The sequence below is a fragment of the Gadus morhua genome, chromosome 12, assembly GCF_902167405.1.
Source record: "Gadus morhua chromosome 12, gadMor3.0, whole genome shotgun sequence".
In the NCBI taxonomy this organism is placed as follows: domain Eukaryota; kingdom Metazoa; phylum Chordata; class Actinopteri; order Gadiformes; family Gadidae; genus Gadus; species Gadus morhua.
The window spans coordinates 1877489-1897173 of NC_044059.1; the positions used below are offsets into that span (position 1 = coordinate 1877489).

Consider the following 19685-nt stretch of genomic DNA (forward strand, 5'->3'; position numbering starts at 1 on the left):
ATTTTCACGACGTTCGTTACCAACAATGCTTTCGGGAAACGGTGGGAAATCTGTACGATGCTCGTACGACGCACTTCACGATCCACTTTCGGGAAACGGGGCCCTGCTGGGTTCAATCTTCCACTATGGGCATATGCCCACAACAACAACAACAACAACAACAACCACAACCCTATAACCGGTGATCCATTCTCAGAACCAGCATGTGATACACCATGCTACTCCTAATGCTCTTCATTGGGTCAAGGCCTCTTCCATTCACTTGGTTGGAATCTCTGTCTGCTGGAGTTTGTCTTGTCGTTGAGGGCTGTTGCTCTGCAGGGTGCATTGCTTCAGGGCTGTGGTATGAGGGACCATGCAAACGGACAGACATTGTTGCCCCGGACACTACACTATATTAGGACGGGGTAGCTGTTGGAGGGGCTAGGGTTGGTTCTTCGTGATTCTCTAACTCTATTAGTCTGGACACAGTACTTGTCATTATCTATCATTATTGTCATTATCAAGTCTTTGTCATGGTAGAGAGGATGGTGGTGGAGCTGGGAATGAAGACAAGCTGGGGGTCCAAACAACTGATATGAAGGCAGATGTGAGCGGAGCAGCGATAGTATTAAGATCAGTGGTGGCAGGAGGAAAGTAAATGGGATCCTCTCTCTCTCTCTCTCTCTCTCTCTCTCTCTCTCTCTCTCTCTCTCTCTCTCTCTCTCTCTCTCTCTCTCTCTCTCTCTCTGCTCCACATGTCGTCTCACTGGGTCGCTCAGTAGAGAGGCTTTTGTCCTTGGCTATCAAATTCTGACCAGGCGTCATTGAGCTCCATGAAAATCATCTTGGCATATTGTTCGTAGGGCTGGCCAGTGGCCTGTGGGGAGAAGGAAGAAGTCACTAGTTTGTACGTCTTTACTTCCTCTCACATCTGCCAGAGGTGTATTATTTATCATACAATAACAATAATTGCACTGAATGAATCCATGGGATGCCCTATTGTTATCTATTAGGGATGTGAATACTGTAACTCAAATTTTCCATGGTTGAATAATCGGACGGTGGCATGAACGAATAATCGATTATTCGATGTGTGCCGACATTCACAAAGGCATCCATGGATCGTCGGCAAGAAATCACTTAGTATCTTAAACGCAAAAAAACAACTACCTGCTAAGTAGTTCCAGTGAAATTGTCTGTTCAGCCTTCAAAACGAGAGCTGGTAAATTGTGAAAAATGCATTTAACTGTAATCCGAAAACGTTGTTATGTGCTATAGACACTATAGTATCTGTGGTATAAAGGCTGGGACGAATTTCAAATTATAAATATGTACACTTTATGTTGAAAGTATAGACCGTCGCTATTCCCATTGAAATGAATGGCGTAGTGATTCGGTTTTCAAAACGAGAGCTGGTAAATTTTGAAAAATGAATTAAACTGTAATCAGACAACGCGGTTATATGCTATAGACCCTAGAGTATCTGTGATATTAAGGATGGGACGAATTTCGAATTATAAATATGTACAATGCATAATGTCGTTAGCTCTCGTTTCCGTTGCATAAGAACCTCACGAGAGGGGATTGTTCCATGTATTAGTCAAACCCTCAGACGTTACAAGGGAAACAAAGTTATGGTTTGTGAAAACTTTATATTTTGATTGTAAAACGCATGAAAATATAGCCTAAATGAATGGTCTTCATTTATTTTCTATGGCAAGTGACCATGGTATAAGCGGGTAATGCCCTTGGACACCTGTCCAACATTAGTGCCGTCCGTTAATTCTTGTTTATTTGAATGGGAAAAAATGTTAAAATGTTAAAAGTCGACTTTGATCCTCACGAACGAATAATCCAAAAATCTGATATTCTGATCCATCCCTATTATCTATGCAAGTAATATGGTTTATTGAGATTATATTAGATGCTAGTTACTTTCATCAATAACATTATGTTTTTTTATCGACTTATTCAGTTGAAATTAAAATATCTTTGCTTTGTTTTACGTGAAGGAAACATAGGGCCTATAATTCAGTTTGAAAGTAGTTGTTAATGTTGGATATGTAGCACATTGATTCGGAACAGCTAAAGCAAAGGTGTCCCGTTGTTAAACAATAATGCATATCCATGGAACGTCATTGTCCAATCCGAATCAAGTACTCAACTATGCTGTGGTGTAAGAATGAATATTACAACTCTACAGTTCCTTTCACTGTACTAGAACGGTCCATCCCTATTTAGATTCAGACTAAGCAGGCAGAGACAGTTCTTCCACGCACCTTATCCGGATGGACCACGAGAACGGCCTTGCGGTACACCTTCTTCACCTGCTCGGGGGTCACCAAGTCAGCCATGCCAACGGGCCTCCAGCGCGTCTCCCCCTCCCACAGCACCGTGTGCATGGTGGACAGCAGCGCGCGGATGTTGCGTTCCTTACCCTCGATCCAGTCAAGGATCTGGGACACACACAAAGGGGAGGAGGAGGGGTAAGGTGGAGAAGCAGGGCTGGAGTAGCCCAGTGGAAGTCTATGTGAACAACAGGTCCACACAGGCAAATACACAGGTGGACATGGAAAGATGCCCCTGGCAAGTGGCCACAGAATCATTTTGTAAGTGGCTGTATTGAGATGACAGCAGTTTGAAAGAAAGAAGGATATATAATCATAGGATCGCAGGTTGGAATGGAACCTGGCTCACTAGGAGGAGTACTGGCATGGTAAGCGCGCTAGCATGGTGGGTCACTGAGTCGAATGCCATTGTGTGAATTAAAACAGTCCATTAAGTAGTGTTACGTGAATCATCTACAGCAGTGTTTCTCAGATGGGTGTTGGCAGACCCCTAGGGGTACTTTGAAGGGATTGCAGGGGGTACTAATCTTATTTATTAGGGGTCCGAGCAGCGAAGCTGCTTGATCTGTAAAAGTCATACGGCAGCCTATACCGTAAGTCGAAAACTCATTTTCAGATATGGTTACCATTAACCCCCACTACGGCACTACCCATAAACCCAAATTTGTGGTACTGCACCCAAAGGTGGCTCTATTGTAAAAAATCATGAATTAGTCTTATTTCTCCTCACCAGATTGACCTGGACTAGGATTCCTTCAGAATATTAATCTCTAGAATCAGATGCATTTCTAAAACCCGGGTCTCTAGCCCTAAAATGTTTTACTTTTCCCACAATTTCATATTAAAGCTAAACATGATAAAAAGATTCACAGGCTACAAAAATAATCAAGAATTCACTAAAATCGCCAAGTAAAATCTTTAGACCAAGCCTCACAAAAAACATTGAACAGAATTTGTTTTATTTAGTTCTATTTGAGAAATATTGGCCAATAAAGTTGGAGCAGTTAGCCCATTTTACTTATATGACCATTTTGTTATTGTATAAAAAAACATACGACTATTATTAGGTGGATACCAATAGCCCCCACTACCCATAAACCCAAATTGTGCTACTGCACCCACAAAGGTGGTGCTATTTAAAAAAAAATATGTACTAGCCTTATTTCTCCTTACCAGATTGACCTGGACTCAAAATTCTTTCATCATATTCATATCTAAAATCAGATGCATCTTTTTTTTTTTTGTCTTCTGCTCTAAAAATGTTTACTTTTCCCACAATTTCATAGAAAAGCCAAACGTCCACAGTCTCAACCCATTTTGCCTATATGACCATTTTGTTATTGTATAACTACCATACGTCTAGTATTAGGTGGATACAATTAACAGTGCAAATTTTCAGATCTGTTTTTTTTTTTATGTTTGCTTATCAATAGACATTTTCACCATGTGAATGAAGCTTCTTGCAGTTCAGGAATGTCAGTGGCTCAACAGGATAATGCCTTGTACTGGTGATCCTTAGGTTGAGAGTTCGAATCCTGATTAGAACATGCTGAACATGACATTCTGTCATTGCCACTCATTTAAGAAACACAACATTGAACAGCAACTGAAATTCATCAGGCAATCAATATTCCGACTCATTTATTTCCAAGAATCTGACTGCCAAGACACAGTATGGCATTAGGGGAACTTCTTCGTTAACCAATTTTCCTCCATAATTAAATCTGTCATATTTATATTTCTTCTGTTAGTGTTCTTGACTACAAAGGTTTAATTTCCCCAGAATTTCAAAGATTTTTTTAGGTATATGCTTTTAAAAAAGCCCTTAATTCACTTGAGAAATGTGTGCTTGGAGGTTACTGGATGTTATATGCTTATCAATAGACATTTTGACCATGTGAATGAGGCTGCAGTTCAGGTTTATCAGTGGCTCAATAGGATAATGCCGTGTACAGGTGATCCTTGGGTTGAGAGTTCGAATCCCGATTATAGCATGTTGAGCATGACATTTGGCCATTGCTTTGCAGCTCACCTGAAAGCCGAGGCACAGTATTGCATTAAGTGGAACATCTTCATCAACATCTTTCCTTCATAATTATTTGTCATATTTATATATCTTCTGTGTTCTTGACTTTAAATTTTGCTCGGACCCTGTTAATCACCGCTTGCGGTTATATTTCTTCTATATCTTTTATAATTTATTTCCCTACCCAAAATGTTGAGGAATACCTGGCTGCAATATCTTCTACAAAATCTACAAAAATAGTTTCCGAGCCACTGATCTATCGTGCATTTCTCTACCTTGAGCTTCTCAGGGTCCATCTCTTTGGCCATCTCCTCCTTCCTCATCTCAGCTATTGTCCTGGGTCCCTTCTTCTCCTTGGTCCCGCAGAAGCCCTGACCAGACAGCAGGTCATCAAAGTTGGCATTTGACACCTTTGGTCTAGGAGCTGCTAGGAACGGAGAGAGAGAGAGATGCCGTTAGTTATCTCAATTACTTATATATTTTTAAACCATATTTTGCAGGGGTATTGAAGCTCCAGGTATCGCCACGACAACGCTGATGCATGAGAACCACCCCTGCCCTTAGAAACATGACTCACGCATCCCAGCCGAGGCCTTCTGCCCCACAGCACCTGGGGAGCCTCCGCCCATCGGATTGAAGTGGACGTTGTAGTTGGGTCTGTTCTGGGGAGAGCCGTGGGCTATGGGGGTGTGGCTGGGGCTGGGCTTGGACTGTGGGCGTGGGCCCGGGTGCGGCCACCCACCAGCTCCACCACACCCAATCCCACCAGCGACACCTCCACCACCAGGAGCACATCCAGCCACTGCCGGCCCAACACTACCAGCACCAGCACTACCAGGCTGCCAAGAGGGGAAGCCCACAACCCCGGCGTGCGTCGGCCAGCCCCCAACATGCTGCGGGGAGGGGGGGGGCCTGGAGGGGGAGCCCATGGGTGGGAAGACCGGGGTGGTGCCCGTTGGGGTGGTGGGCTTACTGGAAAAGCCGGAGCCTCCTGATGGGAAGAGGAATAGTCAGGGGCAGAAATGGGACGAAGGGGGATGGTGAGAGAAAGTTTGAAATAAAGGAATAAAGAGCAAACTGAAACAGAAAAATATATGAAATGTGAACCCTAAACAAAACCCAAGGGTGTTATTTGTCCTCAAAACGTTAATCTATGCCATTTTATCAGTCAAATAATTTAACCCAATTTAGCAAGAAAAAAGGGCAAAAAAACAACACTATTTGAACATTGGTTCCGTTCACTAGGTTGGGTTCTTGCGTGATATCTGAGGCACTTCTGAGGCACTCAGACATCATGACCAAAGGGCACCAAAGGCGTGGTTTGTGTGGCCATGTGGAGTTCCGTCTGGGCAGCGGTTGACTGCGGCGTCTGAGAGAAAGCTGAGCTTTTCGAACACTTATAGTGTAATGCCATTGAGTGTGTGGATGGTGAACCTCCGTCTGAGCAGCTATTCTTTTAATACCTGGGTCAGAGTATTAGGCTTCCCGGACACTTATAGTTTAACGCTACGGTGTTTGTTGATGGTGAAGCTCTGACTGAGCAGTGATGTCTTTGATGTCCGCTTCCGAGTGAGGGATAGGCTTTCCGGACACCTATAGTATAACGCTACGGTGTGTGGTACTTTTCATATGCAAGATTAATATGACACTCATACACAACGACGGTACTAAAAAAGTATCATAAAGTTGGAGTGGGTCGTAATCATCAGAATAACACTCCTCCCTCTTTCCTAAAACTCCCAAAACGTATCCTTTTTTAATCTCAGTGTTCAACTTCCATCTGAAACCTTGGGTTCACTGGCTGTTTAACGTCTTATGGGCCTTCTCTGTGTTCTGCTGTGACTGTATAGGTCTCCGTCTTGTTGTCAACTCGCCTCCGAGGCTGCCGAGGTCAGCAAAAGGGTCCAGCGTGTTTGGCTTGGACTGGTGGGTCGGGGTGCTGTGGACGGAGCCTGTGGGACTGCTTGTTGCCGAGCGACTGCCCACGCCAAAGCCTGCTGTAGGAAAAGGTAACAAAATGGTTAAAACAGACCCAGAGTCAGATTTAACGACCACAGGTCAGTTTAACGCTGCGGTTTACCGGCAAGGTGTTATTATTATTAACCCATTGACCTATCTGTGTGTTCAAGCAGGTTGTTCTATCATTTTTCCAATATGTTCCTCTACTCAATTTCACTATAGGGCACTGTTGGGTTGATGTTCAGTGTGTGTGTGTTTGTGTTTACTAGGATTAATCATTCATTTGATCTCACTCCAGGAGGCACGTATTCTCAGTTGAACAGATATTCAATGCCCCAATCAAATCATTGGGGACCTGCAGTGCAATGTGACAACAATAAAGTTTTACCCTGAGGGATCATTTACCATTAAGTGCTATAAAAAAGAAAAAAGGTAAAACTGACTTAAATGGTTCGGCATTATCACAGTGGCCCAAAACACAAGACAGTCCACGTGTGCAGAACCCAGCGTTGACTTCTTTTTATTCACTATGTTCCCTGCGGAGGAAGAGACGCGTTCAGAACGAGCATCTAGGGATGTTGTTTGTACCTGCGCCTGCCGGTCTGTTCCAGTCCCAACCTCCCATGGCGTTCTGCTGCTGGACGTTGACAGTAGGGGTGGTGGGTGGAACTGGGGAACCTCGACCTATCAAAGAACAGGAGGAATAACTGCCAGGGTATGCTATTTTTATATAGGCCTCACAGGCAAAATCTATAGGTGAATAAATGCCTCTAAATGGTTCTTGTGGAGTTTGCTCACAGTCAGGTGTGACGAAGCCAGTGATGATTAAACCATCAGTTTTAAATAGATCTCTCTTAAGTGTCTTTCACAGCTCCTATCTGGGTCTGTATCTCGTTATCCCACACGCCACGCTCGGACAGTTCCAGCCATAATGCACTAGATGAATGTGTGTGTGGGATCCACAGCAGGATTCTTCTGAGCAAACGCAGTAACACCAACCCTACCTCTGTGATGAAATGGCTAAACAGGAGGATGGTGAGTGCATGGAGAATGCAGAAGGGTCCTTGAGTGCATGGAAAGAGCAAGTGCCATGCAGGAAGGGGTCGGGCTGCCCCACGTTACCTGGTCCCATGATGGAGCCCATCAGCTCCAGGGGCTTTGGTGTGGGGGCGGCTCCGAACGGGTTGAACGCTATGGGGGGAAGAAAAGAGTTGACATGAATACGTTTAGAAACAAGGACAACTGTTCCATTGCTCTCTTAAAAAAAGAGAGGGAAAAACATAGCAAACAGACTACAGGTTGGAGCGAGGCGTTTTTTTTTTTTTTACGATTTTAGTCTTTTTATTGTTGAGTAAGACAGGAATGTATGGGAGAGAGATGGGAAGACATGCAGCAAAGGACCACGGGCAGGAATCGAACCCTGGTCGCTGTGGAAAGGACTGGGCCTTTTTGGTACGCGCTCTACCCGGTGAACCACTGGCGCTCCCCGGAGCGAGGCAACTATTTACAATATTTCCATGTGGCACAGTCAATACATTTTGCTCAATTCCCTCTATTTAAGTGTTGATTGTAATGTCCGCCAGCCGTACAGAAGCCTGTATAATTAACGTTTTTTTATAAAGTGTAACGTGACGCAGACAAGCGCAGCACGGTAGAGTCAAAACGACCGGGCTTCACAGATAACGGCCCCAGAAAAGTCCCGCAGCCTGCTGATCACCTGCTGGTGCGGGCGAGGGGCAGGGAGAGGCCCCGCTTGCCGCCACTTTGTGTGGCGTGGACTTGGCAGAGGAGGCTGCACTGGCCGGTGAGGACTGGGTCCCAAACAGGTCCCCCAGCAGGTCTGTGGTAGCGGCGGCACCAGTAGTGGTGTTGGTGTTGTTGTTAGCAACGGAGGCGGTGTGAGACGGCTGCCCGGCCGGGTCCATGGCCGCCCCGCCGAGACCCAGGAGGTCGGCCTCCACCGAGGTGGCAGCGGAGGTGGTGGAGGAGGGTTTTGCTGCGGCGGTGGTGCTGGTGATGCTCTGATGGCTGGAGAGAGAGAGGATCTCATCGTCCGAGGGTTCGCTCTCCTCCCCGTGGCCCCGGCCCTCCGGACCGCCGGGGGGCCGGCTAGGCTCTGTATGAGGGTGGCGTCCGGAGGAATTAGTATTGGAGAAACGAGGGGAGAGAAGGAGTGATGGTGAATGAGGCAGAACAGGTGAGATTGGAGTAAATGCAGAGAGGAGAGAAGGATATAGACGAAGCTTTAAGATAAGTTGAAAAAAAAGAACGCACGGTGGAGAGAGAACAGGAAGACGAGGTACAAGGTAGGTAGCAAAACTCTAGTCAACTAGAGTTAACCGGTTATCTCTCGCTCTTCTCTAGGGGGCTATCTGCTAGGCTGTCACACACACACAAACACACACACACACACACACACCTGCTACAAGGATCGGTCTCTGTTGTAATGGCTGCTTTGGGGGGGTTAAGAGGAAACTGTTGATTGGCTATTGGCTGTTTTTACCTTAAGGGAATAGTTTACTTTGGTAGAACCGTTTTTATAAATCCCTTTTACTTTGTAACACATTATTTGCCCGGTCACACATAACGTACCTTTGAGAATATCGAATAACAACTAAACTTATTTAGAAGGGCATTTTGACTGTTTGTACAAGGGAGGTAAAAATGTTCAACCAAAACAAAATAACTATATATAACAGGGCTGATTCAATTTCAATGTAATCAAATTACAGATATCTATAGCAATCACTCACAATGCCTTCCTCACTGATGTTTTTACGGTCTCTGAATTCTGGTTTGAATTGAAATTGAAATTTCCACTGCATACTAGAGATGTATTCTAGCTCTTGGCTGTTTTCTACTGTCTTACCCTCTAGATCCAACCCTTCCATCTCATCTTGTAGGGACAGAATTGTGAATAAGATTAGGCTTCATACAAATACATGTTGTTCTACACATCTGTGTTGATCTGTACCTTCAGGCCTTTATCAGGCATGAGCATATCTTGTCTCTGTTTTTTATTTGTGTGTGTGTGTGTGTGTGTTAATGTCTTGACTTTATTGTCTCTGCGTGTTTGAAGGTTTCTCTGTGTGTGTGTGTGTGTGTGTGTGTGTGTGTGTGTGTGTGTCTGTGTATGTGTGTGTGTGTGTGTGTGTGTCTGTGTGTGTGTGTGTGTGTGTGTGCTCATGTGTGTGTGTATCTAGTGTATATGCATGTGTGTATCTGTACGTGTACGTGCGTGTGCATGTGTTTGTGTGTCTACATACTGGGATGCAGTATTGTATCTGCAACCGCATATGTTTCGATGCAGGTGTGTGTGTGTGTTTATGTGTGTGTGTGTGTGTGTGTGTGTGTGTGCGTGCGTGCGTTTACCAGCTATAGCAAGGGCGTCCTGGTGCTCCTGGTGACAGGTGAAGAGGACGTTTGGGCCAAGGTCTTTACAGGGGAACTGCTCCCAGGGCGGGGTGAGGTCCTTCTGCTTGTCTGTGGCCTCCACCTCCACCTCCACCATGATGCTGAACAACTCTGGGTACTTTTCAGGAGCATCGCACGCATCCAGCTCTGGTCTGCATGGAAGAGTGAACGCAAGAGAGAAAGGTGTGAGTGGATGTGGGCGCAGAGAGAGAGAGATTTAGAGAGAGAGATTTAGAGAGAGAGATTAGGAGTGTGAGTGTGAGGAGAGAGAGGAACGCGCATCAGGGAGAGAGCGAGAGTGAGAGAGAGAGAAAACGGCAGCTCACACACCACTAACTAGGCTAATGTTCTTGATTGGTTTCCAAGGCATTTGATTCGATATTGAAATGCTTACTCACGTTAGTAAACGTAAATAAATACTGTTGCATCAAATAGGTAACTATATTATTGGTAACTATATTATGTTATTATGTCATGTGGTATTGATATTGTAATTACTTGTTGAACTTCAACATGGTGCTGCCGGGTTCTATGAAGCCAGTGTGGAACTGCATCTGGAATATCTGGGTGTTGGACACCTGAGAACAGAGGAGACTTATTACACACTTAACATTACACTCGTATCTCACTCATTAGTTGTGAGTTGTCGTACGATTGATCTGTAGGTGGTATCGTATTGCATTGAGTGTCACAGCATCTTAAAATGCATCATATTCGCAAATCCAACAGAATTATTTCTTTATATTCACTCTCTACTGTTCTTTCTCAAAGAGTTTATCTCTGTCTTTTAATACTGTATGGTACATATTATATGTGGTACACATGAGGTAGTATATGAATGAAGATTGCAGGAGAATAGTGCTGACATTCAGTCAGCGATGGCATTGCTGCCTTTTTTCCCCCTGCTCAACACCTAGGTTTGGCTGCTTCGGTTTGGATTAGACTGGTTATAGAAAGTCAAACAAAAATGATCTGATTTAATTAGTTTCGCGGAGCACCCAAATCGGGGTATCCGAGCGCTAGGTTGAACTTCAATGCTAAAACATTGTGTTGATCATTTAACACACAATAGGCCCCCAAAGCTTCTACAGCTGTGATGGAACCAAATCGGTACCCAGCTGGCCTTGGTACCTTGGCCTGCAGGCGGCCCCCGATGGTGGACCTCATATGGTAGAGGGAGATCACCACGTCCCCCTGGGCACTCACGCCCAGGGGGAACACCACCTTCCCGTCCTGCACACGGTACTCCCTGGAACATAGGGGGAGGTACGGGGGGAGGGGGAGGGACAGACAGAAAGTCAAACAGGAAAATACAGGAGTGGGTAAATGTGCAAAATGTGGCGACGTGCTGTTTATTTTGTCTGAATATACATGTTATCCCTATAAATATTTGTTTCTGTTTGTTTGTTTCTAATTCGTGTGTGTGAATAAGGGTGCGTGTGCATCTGTGTGTGTGTGTGTGTGTTTGTGCGTGTGCATCCTTGTGTTTGTGTATGTGTGTGAATGCTTCTGTGTGTACATATGTTTGTGCATTTGTACGTATATGTGTGCATATTTGTTATTCTGTGTGTTTGTGTATGTGTGTGTATGTGTGTTTGCGTGTGTGTACCTCATCCTCTCATAGTCCTGCGCTGTGCTGAAGATCCTGGTCTCTCCGATAAGGACGTCACAGAAGGGCCTGCAGCCGCTGCGCTGCTTGTTGAAGCAGGGCACGGGGCTCATTGTCAGGGTCTTGATCACCAGGGGCTTGGAGTGCGGCAGACTGGGCCTCTCCGACACCATGCTACACACGTAGCCGATGTACCTGCACCCAGGGGCGGACCAGGGCGGGATGGTTAAGTTAGTTCAGAATTGATGGTGTGTTGAACAGATTAAGTGACAATTGAGGGGAGGGGGGACATTTACTTATTCTTATTAACTATTTGTTTGTTTGAATGGTTGACAATACATCTTATTTTAAATTAAAAAAAAGTTTTTTTGTCACTAACTACCGGTACTTTTTGAATGGTTGATGAATTTATTTATTTATTTATTATTTATTTCAATATTTACATTTCTAGCGGTTCAGAAATGTCTGCCTCCTGAGAGTACGTTTATTCTAGATTTGGCTCATTGCGTGTGAGTATTTCTTCTTTTTTTTATTATTATTATTGTTTTGCTTTCTTTTTTTGAGGGATGGAAATTAATTTAGTGTATGCCGCCATGAAATCCATGAAATTGAAGCTATGAATTTTGTGATATGTGTTTTTGTATCCTGTGACCTAGTAACCATGTAAGTACCATCTGTGAAAATTTAATAAATATGTGAATTATAAAAAAAAAATGGTGTGTTGCTTAGGCCTTACAGGTCAGGGTTCAATGCCAACATTATTCGGCTACTTCAATGAATCACCAGACCAGATGGCTTCATGACGGTATGAAATGGTGACTTTCCAGCTAGTATGCTATCATTATGAGGGCAGCACAAAAAAATATCATTGAGATTATTTCGACCGATATCATGATTGCAATTTTTCATCGCGATTAACAGGTTATTGATTAAATTGATATTGATATGGGATTTGTAATTTGATTTTAATGCGCTGTGTGTACAAGACCAAATGTATTTATATTTCTATATCTTTCTCTTTTTTTTGAGACAGGTTGCAACCTGTCACAATTAGCTTATTATTATTAATCAAATCCTGGGCAATGCAACAATTTGTGCAGCCATACTAAATGTCATTTCCTTTCTCTTCCAAACCACTTCCTGTGTCTCCTCCCTGTCCTGTCCAGAAAGTCTTCATGATGAAGCTTTTATTTTGATATGGTGCCAAAAGCTGTGCTGCTTCATTACTGCCAAGTTTACTCATTTGGATGTTGGCCCTCTGGGTCTGTCCTCCAAATCCTTACACTCTAACTTTATTCACTCGGGCGGAGGACAAATACAACATTGTCTGTGGTTCAAATGTGACCTTTGTCAGGATGATGTTTAGTGTGTTCCGCTCCCCATCAAAAGGTTCTGGGTTCGATCCCTTGTGAATACTATATAGCATGCCAATAAGTATTTTGTTGTGCCCCATAATAACAACAGCACAATACAGACAGAAGATATTGTAGAGGGCTTAGCTTGCTGGTAGCCAGCCACATGGACTGATTAGCAACAGCAAAACATGATGTTAATCTGATCTATCAGCTCATGGACTGGAGGTATGACAGTGACAGCGAACCCTTACTCATTGCACAGGGCTTGAGCGTAAAATGGTGGCTGAGTGGTTGATCGGAAGGACTTACACACAGCTGTTCACTACACACTACACAGTGGTGGGTAGAGTACTGAAAATCAAATAAAAGTACAATTACTTCCTTCAAAATCTATTTGAGTAAAAGTAAATATTCCAATACGAAAACCTACTTGAGTAGAGTAAAAATGTACTTCATTATAAAGTGACTCAAATTACAAGTTACTTTACATTTTTGCATTGGAGTGCTTGGATCAGTGAAAAATACAAAACGTGTGTGAGTGAGAAAGAGTGAGAAAGAGATGCACTCTTAAAACATTTGTTCACAAGTTGCTTCATTGTGTGTATTGTTCATTCAAAATGTAAAAAAAAAATTAAATTAATTTCAACTCTGTGCAGATGAAAAAGGTAAGAGCTTTGTAGGAAAATTGCCAATGAAACACTAACCAGGCTGGCTGGCTGAGAGAGAGAGAGAGAGAGAGAGAGAGAGAGAGAGAGAGAGAGAGAGAGAGAGAGAGAGAGAGAGAGAGAGAGAGAGAGAGAGAGAGAGAGAGAGAGAGAGAGAGAGAGAGAGAGAGAGAGAGAGAGAGAGAGAGAGAGAGAGAGAGAGAGAGAGAGAGAGAGAGAGAGAGAGAGAGAGAGAGAGAGAGAGAGAGAGAGAGAGAGAGAGAGAGAGAGAGAGAGAGAGAGAGAGAGAGACTGCCAGATTGCTTGTGTCGTTCATTTATCTTCAATGTGTATTTGCCAATTCGATTTTCTTGAAACCATCGCGATTCAGCCAACGTATAGCATGCACGCACACAACCAGACACAACAACGATGAACAAGTCTGCAGAATACAGAGCATGTGTAACATAGTATATTTAGAATTCTATAAACTCTACGTGGACCGTAATCCCCCCCCCCCGCACTCCCCACCGCCGAAAATATCTTCCTGCGTGTCTGCATCCATGGTGTTTCTAGTCTTCAGCCCAACCTAACAGTCGACTCGTCTCCTCGGCTATGGAATCGCAACAATGAAGATAATGTGTTTATCTAAATGGAAAATGTAATTGAGTAAAGAGTAGAATTCGTAATCAAATATTTACTTGAGTAAGAGTAGAATTACAGAATTATAAAGGACCTTGAAAAGGACCCGAAAAAAAAAATTCTTTACTAATTTGCGTTGCTTGTAACGCGTTACTACCCACAACTGACACAACACACTATAACTCCCTCCCTGTGTGTTATTGTTATTGGGAGGAGAGAAAGGTAAAAACAAAAAACATGATTGCAATGAACAATTTTCTTTGAAAGGGAACATAGCTTCAATGTCTGTGTTGGCATTGGCCCAAGAACACATATCTATAGATCTAAATACAGTGGTAGGCATACGTTTAAAAGCTAGTTATTTCATGGATCCAGGATACTATGCAACCCGGATGAAGTCACCTAGCCTAATAGCTCTTAGTTAGCCTAATGATTTTTCAAAGCAAATCAAACCAGCTAATAGGCTAACTGAAATAAAACCATGCCAATCTCTAGGTATGTTGAAGGGTGTGTTATGATGATGATGGCCTATTTTAATTCCAAAGGCTAAGGGAACTTAATCAGGATGCATAGTATCCTGGACCCATGAAATAACTGGCCTTTAAAAATAAAAATCTGGCTGCCTCTATAGGAATTGAACATAGGGGTGTCTATTCTTATGCACCCTGTATTTTAATGGAGAACATTTATTTATTTACGATACATTATTCATTCACAAAGCAAATTGGTGTCCTTAAAGTTTTGATTTTTCCTCATTTGTTTAATTAAGGTCATTAAGATCAATTTCTAAAAGATTCATTTTTATTCCTCTTTTTAGTCAACTTTAGCATGGGTGCCTAAACATATGCCTACAACTGTATAAATAGATCTATTGATTGATCTATAGATCTATGTATACATATAGCGAGAGAGAAAGAGATATAATATTACTTGAAGCTGTGTCATTACCTCTGAACTCTATCTTTATATAGAATGGTGTTTTATATGTGAACAAAGACAAAATAAGGATTGATTATCCAAGTCTATCAGAAAGTATGGAAAGATAACTATCATGATAACTCTCTCTTATGTGTTCTTGTCTTGTATGTCTCTCTCTCACCAGCCATGCATACAACCCTACCCCCTCCACACATAAACACACACACACACACACACACACACACACACACACACACACACACACACACACACACACACACACACACACACTGAGACGGCAAGGGGGTTACGGGATGGTTCTGACCTGCGGTGGGATGGCCAGAGTCCAGAGCCTGGCCTCTTGGCGCTGAGGAGCTGCATGGCGGGCACCGGGTTAGCGAAGAGGTGACAGAAGCAGAACATGGCACCCACCAGCACGCCGGAGGGGGCGTGACCGTCCTACACACCAGGAGAAAGAGAGATAGTTGGAGCGCCTGGAGTTCACCTCATCCATAACACTACAAATACACAAATATATGTGTCACAGATCTAGTAATAATGCAGCTCAAAACACACAAGAGCACGAATTTCACTTCATGTTTGTAGAGAAACCCAAAAATAAATACATTCATATTGTTTAAACAGAGCAAGGTACATTGAGCTCCAATGAAACAGGGCTGTATCTTTCGCTCGCTTCGTTCGTGTAGGATTCTATTCTATACCTATTTCGGGATAAAAAATTCCCAAATATTATTATGCGCCTCCCCAGCACAAGCATGATTTGGCCTTTAAGGCCCTCAATCCTATGCTCATGGTTTAAAGCGGGTACAAAGTCCGTAAAGATCTCTGTTAATGACTTTTATCCTGCTGCAACTAAACAGAATGGTGCATATGTTTGTTCTATTTTTTCCTCCAAATCCACCCATATAAATAAACTGGATTAAAGGTGTATCCAGAGTTCCTGGGAGAGAGAAAAATGTCTGCAACAACTTCCATCAGGACATTTTTTTGTGGTAAACCACAACCGTTTGGCAAAAACACACCGTCCCTTGAAAGAGTACACTCCTGCATGGTTAGAAAAACAGTCGAGGGTAGATATACAAGAGGCATACAGAAAAATAACAGGCCTTAATTTAAATACTTTACAGATTCTGCTATTCTACCTACTACTATACATACTGTATATATTAAAGATTAAATATTAATAGATATATATTCATTTTTTTCTCAGTATTTTTACATAAACATGTACGTTTTATCTTTCCCCAACACACAAGTTGCTTCAGTTTCAGCCTGGCTGTTGACCCAGTAGATCCAGAGACAAGCAGCCACAAAGGAGCATTAGGCTGAATCAGAGGGAACGGTAACATCTGGAGAACTCCAACATGTGTTTCCATTTTGGGAACAAACCCACAAACTTTCAAATTTCAGGTTAAAATTAGGTTAAAAATTTCAGTTAAAATTAACGTCTTTTGTAGTTTGTCTTTAAGTCAACCTTGTGAATCTGCTGCAAAAAGCACATGGTCGAAAGTAGATGGCAAGCTGGACTTTTAATTTGTGAATCTTAAATTATCATTAGTGTAAGTACTCTGTTGGGCGGGGAGGGGAAGGGAGTGTTGCTGGGAGGCGTTCACGTCTTACCGAGCAGGTGATGACACACACGTTCTTGGGGTTCTGCTTGAGCCAGTTGTGCATGTTTTTACACACAGCAAACAGGTTGTGTAGGCTTGGTGCCTGCCTGGAAGGCCAGTTGCACTCTGAAACCTGGGGAGGGAGAGAGGAGGGAGAGAGGAACGTAATAAAAAAGCAAGGAGGAGGGCGGAAGGAATGGAGAAAAGAGAGAAGAAGTTAGACAAAACACAAAGGTTACAGAGAGGGGAGGGGGAAGGGGAGAAGTCAACGGAACAAATGAGAGGGCAAGAGCACAACGCCAAGGAAGGAAGCGAGGAAGAAAGGAAAGTAGAAAGATCCAAACAGAGGAAGGGAATAAAAGAAGGAAAGGGAGGAGTGGATGGGTGAGGTTGGAGGGTTGGCTGTTGTTAGCAGGATGACTCATGCGCTAGCTCATAACACTAACTCAGACAGGGGGGGGCGGTGTGGACCTCACTGAACACCAGAACACGCCATCTGGCCTATATCTGCTGCCACCTTGGCCTGTAGGTCCTTCCCACAGCAACATGTTCGGAGATACGCAGATCATGGATCTTAGATAACTACCTGTGGTCCTGACCCTAATGCTGTACTTCATCATGAAGCTTCAACGCGATGGTTGATAGGAACTCTTGACACCCCACAGGGCGACAGATTTTCTACTGCGCTCCTCACACCCTCATGACCGACCGTCAGAGTGACAGCTGCTGTCCAGCCTTGTGAGGCAGCAGTGGTTTGATGAGCGGGCAGAGGAGGTCAAATGATGCTGCATCGTGCATTGTGTGGTTCATGAAGGAAACACGGTGACGCATACATGTGGCATTGTTGTTCAACACTGATCCATTGTTTCAGATTAACCTTTGTTGTTTTTACACACATTACACGGTATATATACAGTATATCGGATACAAAAAATCGGAATATCGGAAATAGTCCCACTATCCATTTCAACGTTCCTACTATTCAGAAGAATCTGCTGCACGCCTGCGTCAAGAAAGTATAGCTCCGTACCTCGGCCCGGTCCCATCTCACTCACCCGGTTGGAGAACTTGGCTCCACGGTAGTTACGCTGTGATAAGTTGAAGACTGTGTAGTGGTCGGCATGGCGACTGTCTAAGAAGGAGCGGATGTCTTCCACGTGGTTCTGATAGCCAATTTGTGCCGACTCGGCTGGGTAGGTCATCACTAAAGCAGGAAAACAAGATATGTAGAAATGTATTATCGGAAATAGTTGAATCATGAATTACATCACACCCCTTAAAACATAGACAAAAGCATTTGATCATTTGTGTTTATTTTCACAGCGCAAGAAAACACCAACATCTTTAAATGTTACTATTTGGGTCGAACGATGTGTTAGTGAACATTTTGATAATTTTTTACTATGATTTTTAAAGTTGTTAAACGCTGTAAAATTCTTTGTAAAATACATGTGGGTTTTAACATTGATTACCACAACCCTAGCTCTTGCTCTTTGTTTTTCCTTGAATCGCGGCAGCTGTTTCGACTGCTCAGTGTCCCTGCTTAAAGAGGGGTTTACCTAACATGCTTAAATGTATGCGTACCATTCCTCAGAATATAATTGGAGCCGTTATCATCCAACATGTCGCTCTTGTATTGTACTTATTGATTATATATATATAACAGTTCCCACATCAATTCTGTAATCTAGCTGTGAGAAACATATGTGAAATTAATGAATGATTTACATTAAGTTTTCATAAAGCATGATAACATTTGCTGCTTATTGCCTCAGAAGGAGTTGATTCAACAATCTTTAGTTTTCTTGGCTGCTTGTTGGATAAAGCAAGCATATATAGCACATCACTTTGGACTCTTGTAACCTGTGAAGGTATTTGCTATTATAGATGACATTTTCTAGAATAAATATTAATAGATTCATCGAAAAAATATATTGTTCGATAAATTGACTATTAAAATAATTCTTAGTTTCAGCCCTAGTACTTTCTCTGTCACAGATTTGGTGGACTAGTTGGCATCCACAAGAGAGTAGTTGTCTGTGAAACATATCACCTGCATGATGCCCTGTGTGACATTTCCTGTGGTGAGTTCAGAGTAGAGGGAATACAGAAATATGGCATGGTCATTCCCATCAGCAAGAGCAGTGTTCCTCCTGTCAGTGTACTCCGAACCACTCTCCTGATCCTCTTCGATTGCCAGCAGACAGGTGAGAATATCCCTTCCTTGCCCATCAATACAATGATATGTCCTCCTTGTGTTCCCAAATTTCTGGGTGACATGTTCTGTCTTTAGTTTCTTTACAACTTTATTTGCTTCATCCATAGTTAGCACAGTACCATGTTTTAGGGTGGATGCAAGAATGCAAGTATCAAACATGATATCCACCCATAGCAGCTGACCTATCTTTGATCTCAGCTTGTCAGTCTCGCAGTCTGTGAAAGGAGAATCACGCTCAAAAGCTCTCGAGTCCTTGAGAACGGGCTGAAGATTATTTATGTTTATGCCTTGTTGCATCTCCACTCCTTCAACAGAGGCACGTCATGCGTCCCACTTGAAAAGTCTATTTGATGGGAATGTCTGTAGTGGCAAAAAGGTTAGCCTCCCAAGAAGTCATCCAAATGACAAGCAAGGATACCAGTTACACTACAGTGGTCATCAAGCCAGTAGAAAACAGCAGGATCCAGTTGTGATATGTGGCCAAAATGAGACATCTTCTGTGGCACATCATTTTAGCACGTCAGAGCGTACTTCAACATTGTCCAGAGGCTCAACCTGAAGATCCTCCACCTGAGTAAGATCAGCTGACCTCATGTTACCTGCGATCTCAACGGATCTGAGTATTGTAAATTGAGATTGTGAGATTGCTTTAGCCTTTCCAGCTTGCCCCGTCACTTTAGCTGTATGCGAAACACCAGTTTCTCTTTTATTATTTTTCCTGTTTTTTGTACTATGGAGCCTCATACTCTTATGTCAAGTGGCTTTTGATCATCCTGATGATGGTCACCCACAATGTAAGCAACATTGTCAATGTCCATATCACTATCAATAGCAGGTGCATCAGTATTTCCACCTAGGACATTTTTTGCAAGTTGCTGTGGATTTTCAGCCACAGCTACTTCACTGGAGTCAGCATTAGCCTTCCTTAGCCTTGATTGG

At 43.1% G+C, this 19685-nt stretch overlaps 1 protein-coding gene across 3 annotated transcripts in view; it reads right to left on the bottom strand.

Annotated features, from left to right (window-relative positions):
- Nucleotides 1–19685, bottom strand: part of dnajc6 (DnaJ (Hsp40) homolog, subfamily C, member 6) — a 57702-nt gene continuing 38017 nt past the window's right edge. For 2 of the 3 annotated variants that reach the window (XM_030373307.1, XM_030373305.1), the window contains 15 exons: nt 17584–17732; nt 16539–16661; nt 15223–15356; nt 11339–11533; nt 10861–10978; nt 10228–10307; nt 9688–9881; nt 8033–8431; nt 7438–7506; nt 6904–6999; nt 6231–6353; nt 4934–5347; nt 4632–4783; nt 2262–2438; nt 1–859 (listed from right to left, as the gene is read on the bottom strand). In XM_030373307.1, the coding sequence (XP_030229167.1) occupies nt 758–859; nt 2262–2438; nt 4632–4783; nt 4934–5347; nt 6231–6353; nt 6904–6999; nt 7438–7506; nt 8033–8431; nt 9688–9881; nt 10228–10307; nt 10861–10978; nt 11339–11533; nt 15223–15356; nt 16539–16661; nt 17584–17732 (2525 nt within the window). In that variant the 3' untranslated portion in view covers nt 1–757. The remainder of the gene's footprint in view (nt 860–2261; nt 2439–4631; nt 4784–4933; nt 5348–6230; nt 6354–6903; nt 7000–7437; nt 7507–8032; nt 8432–9687; nt 9882–10227; nt 10308–10860; nt 10979–11338; nt 11534–15222; nt 15357–16538; nt 16662–17583; nt 17733–19685) is intronic. The other variant, XM_030373306.1, reaches the window with a different exon arrangement.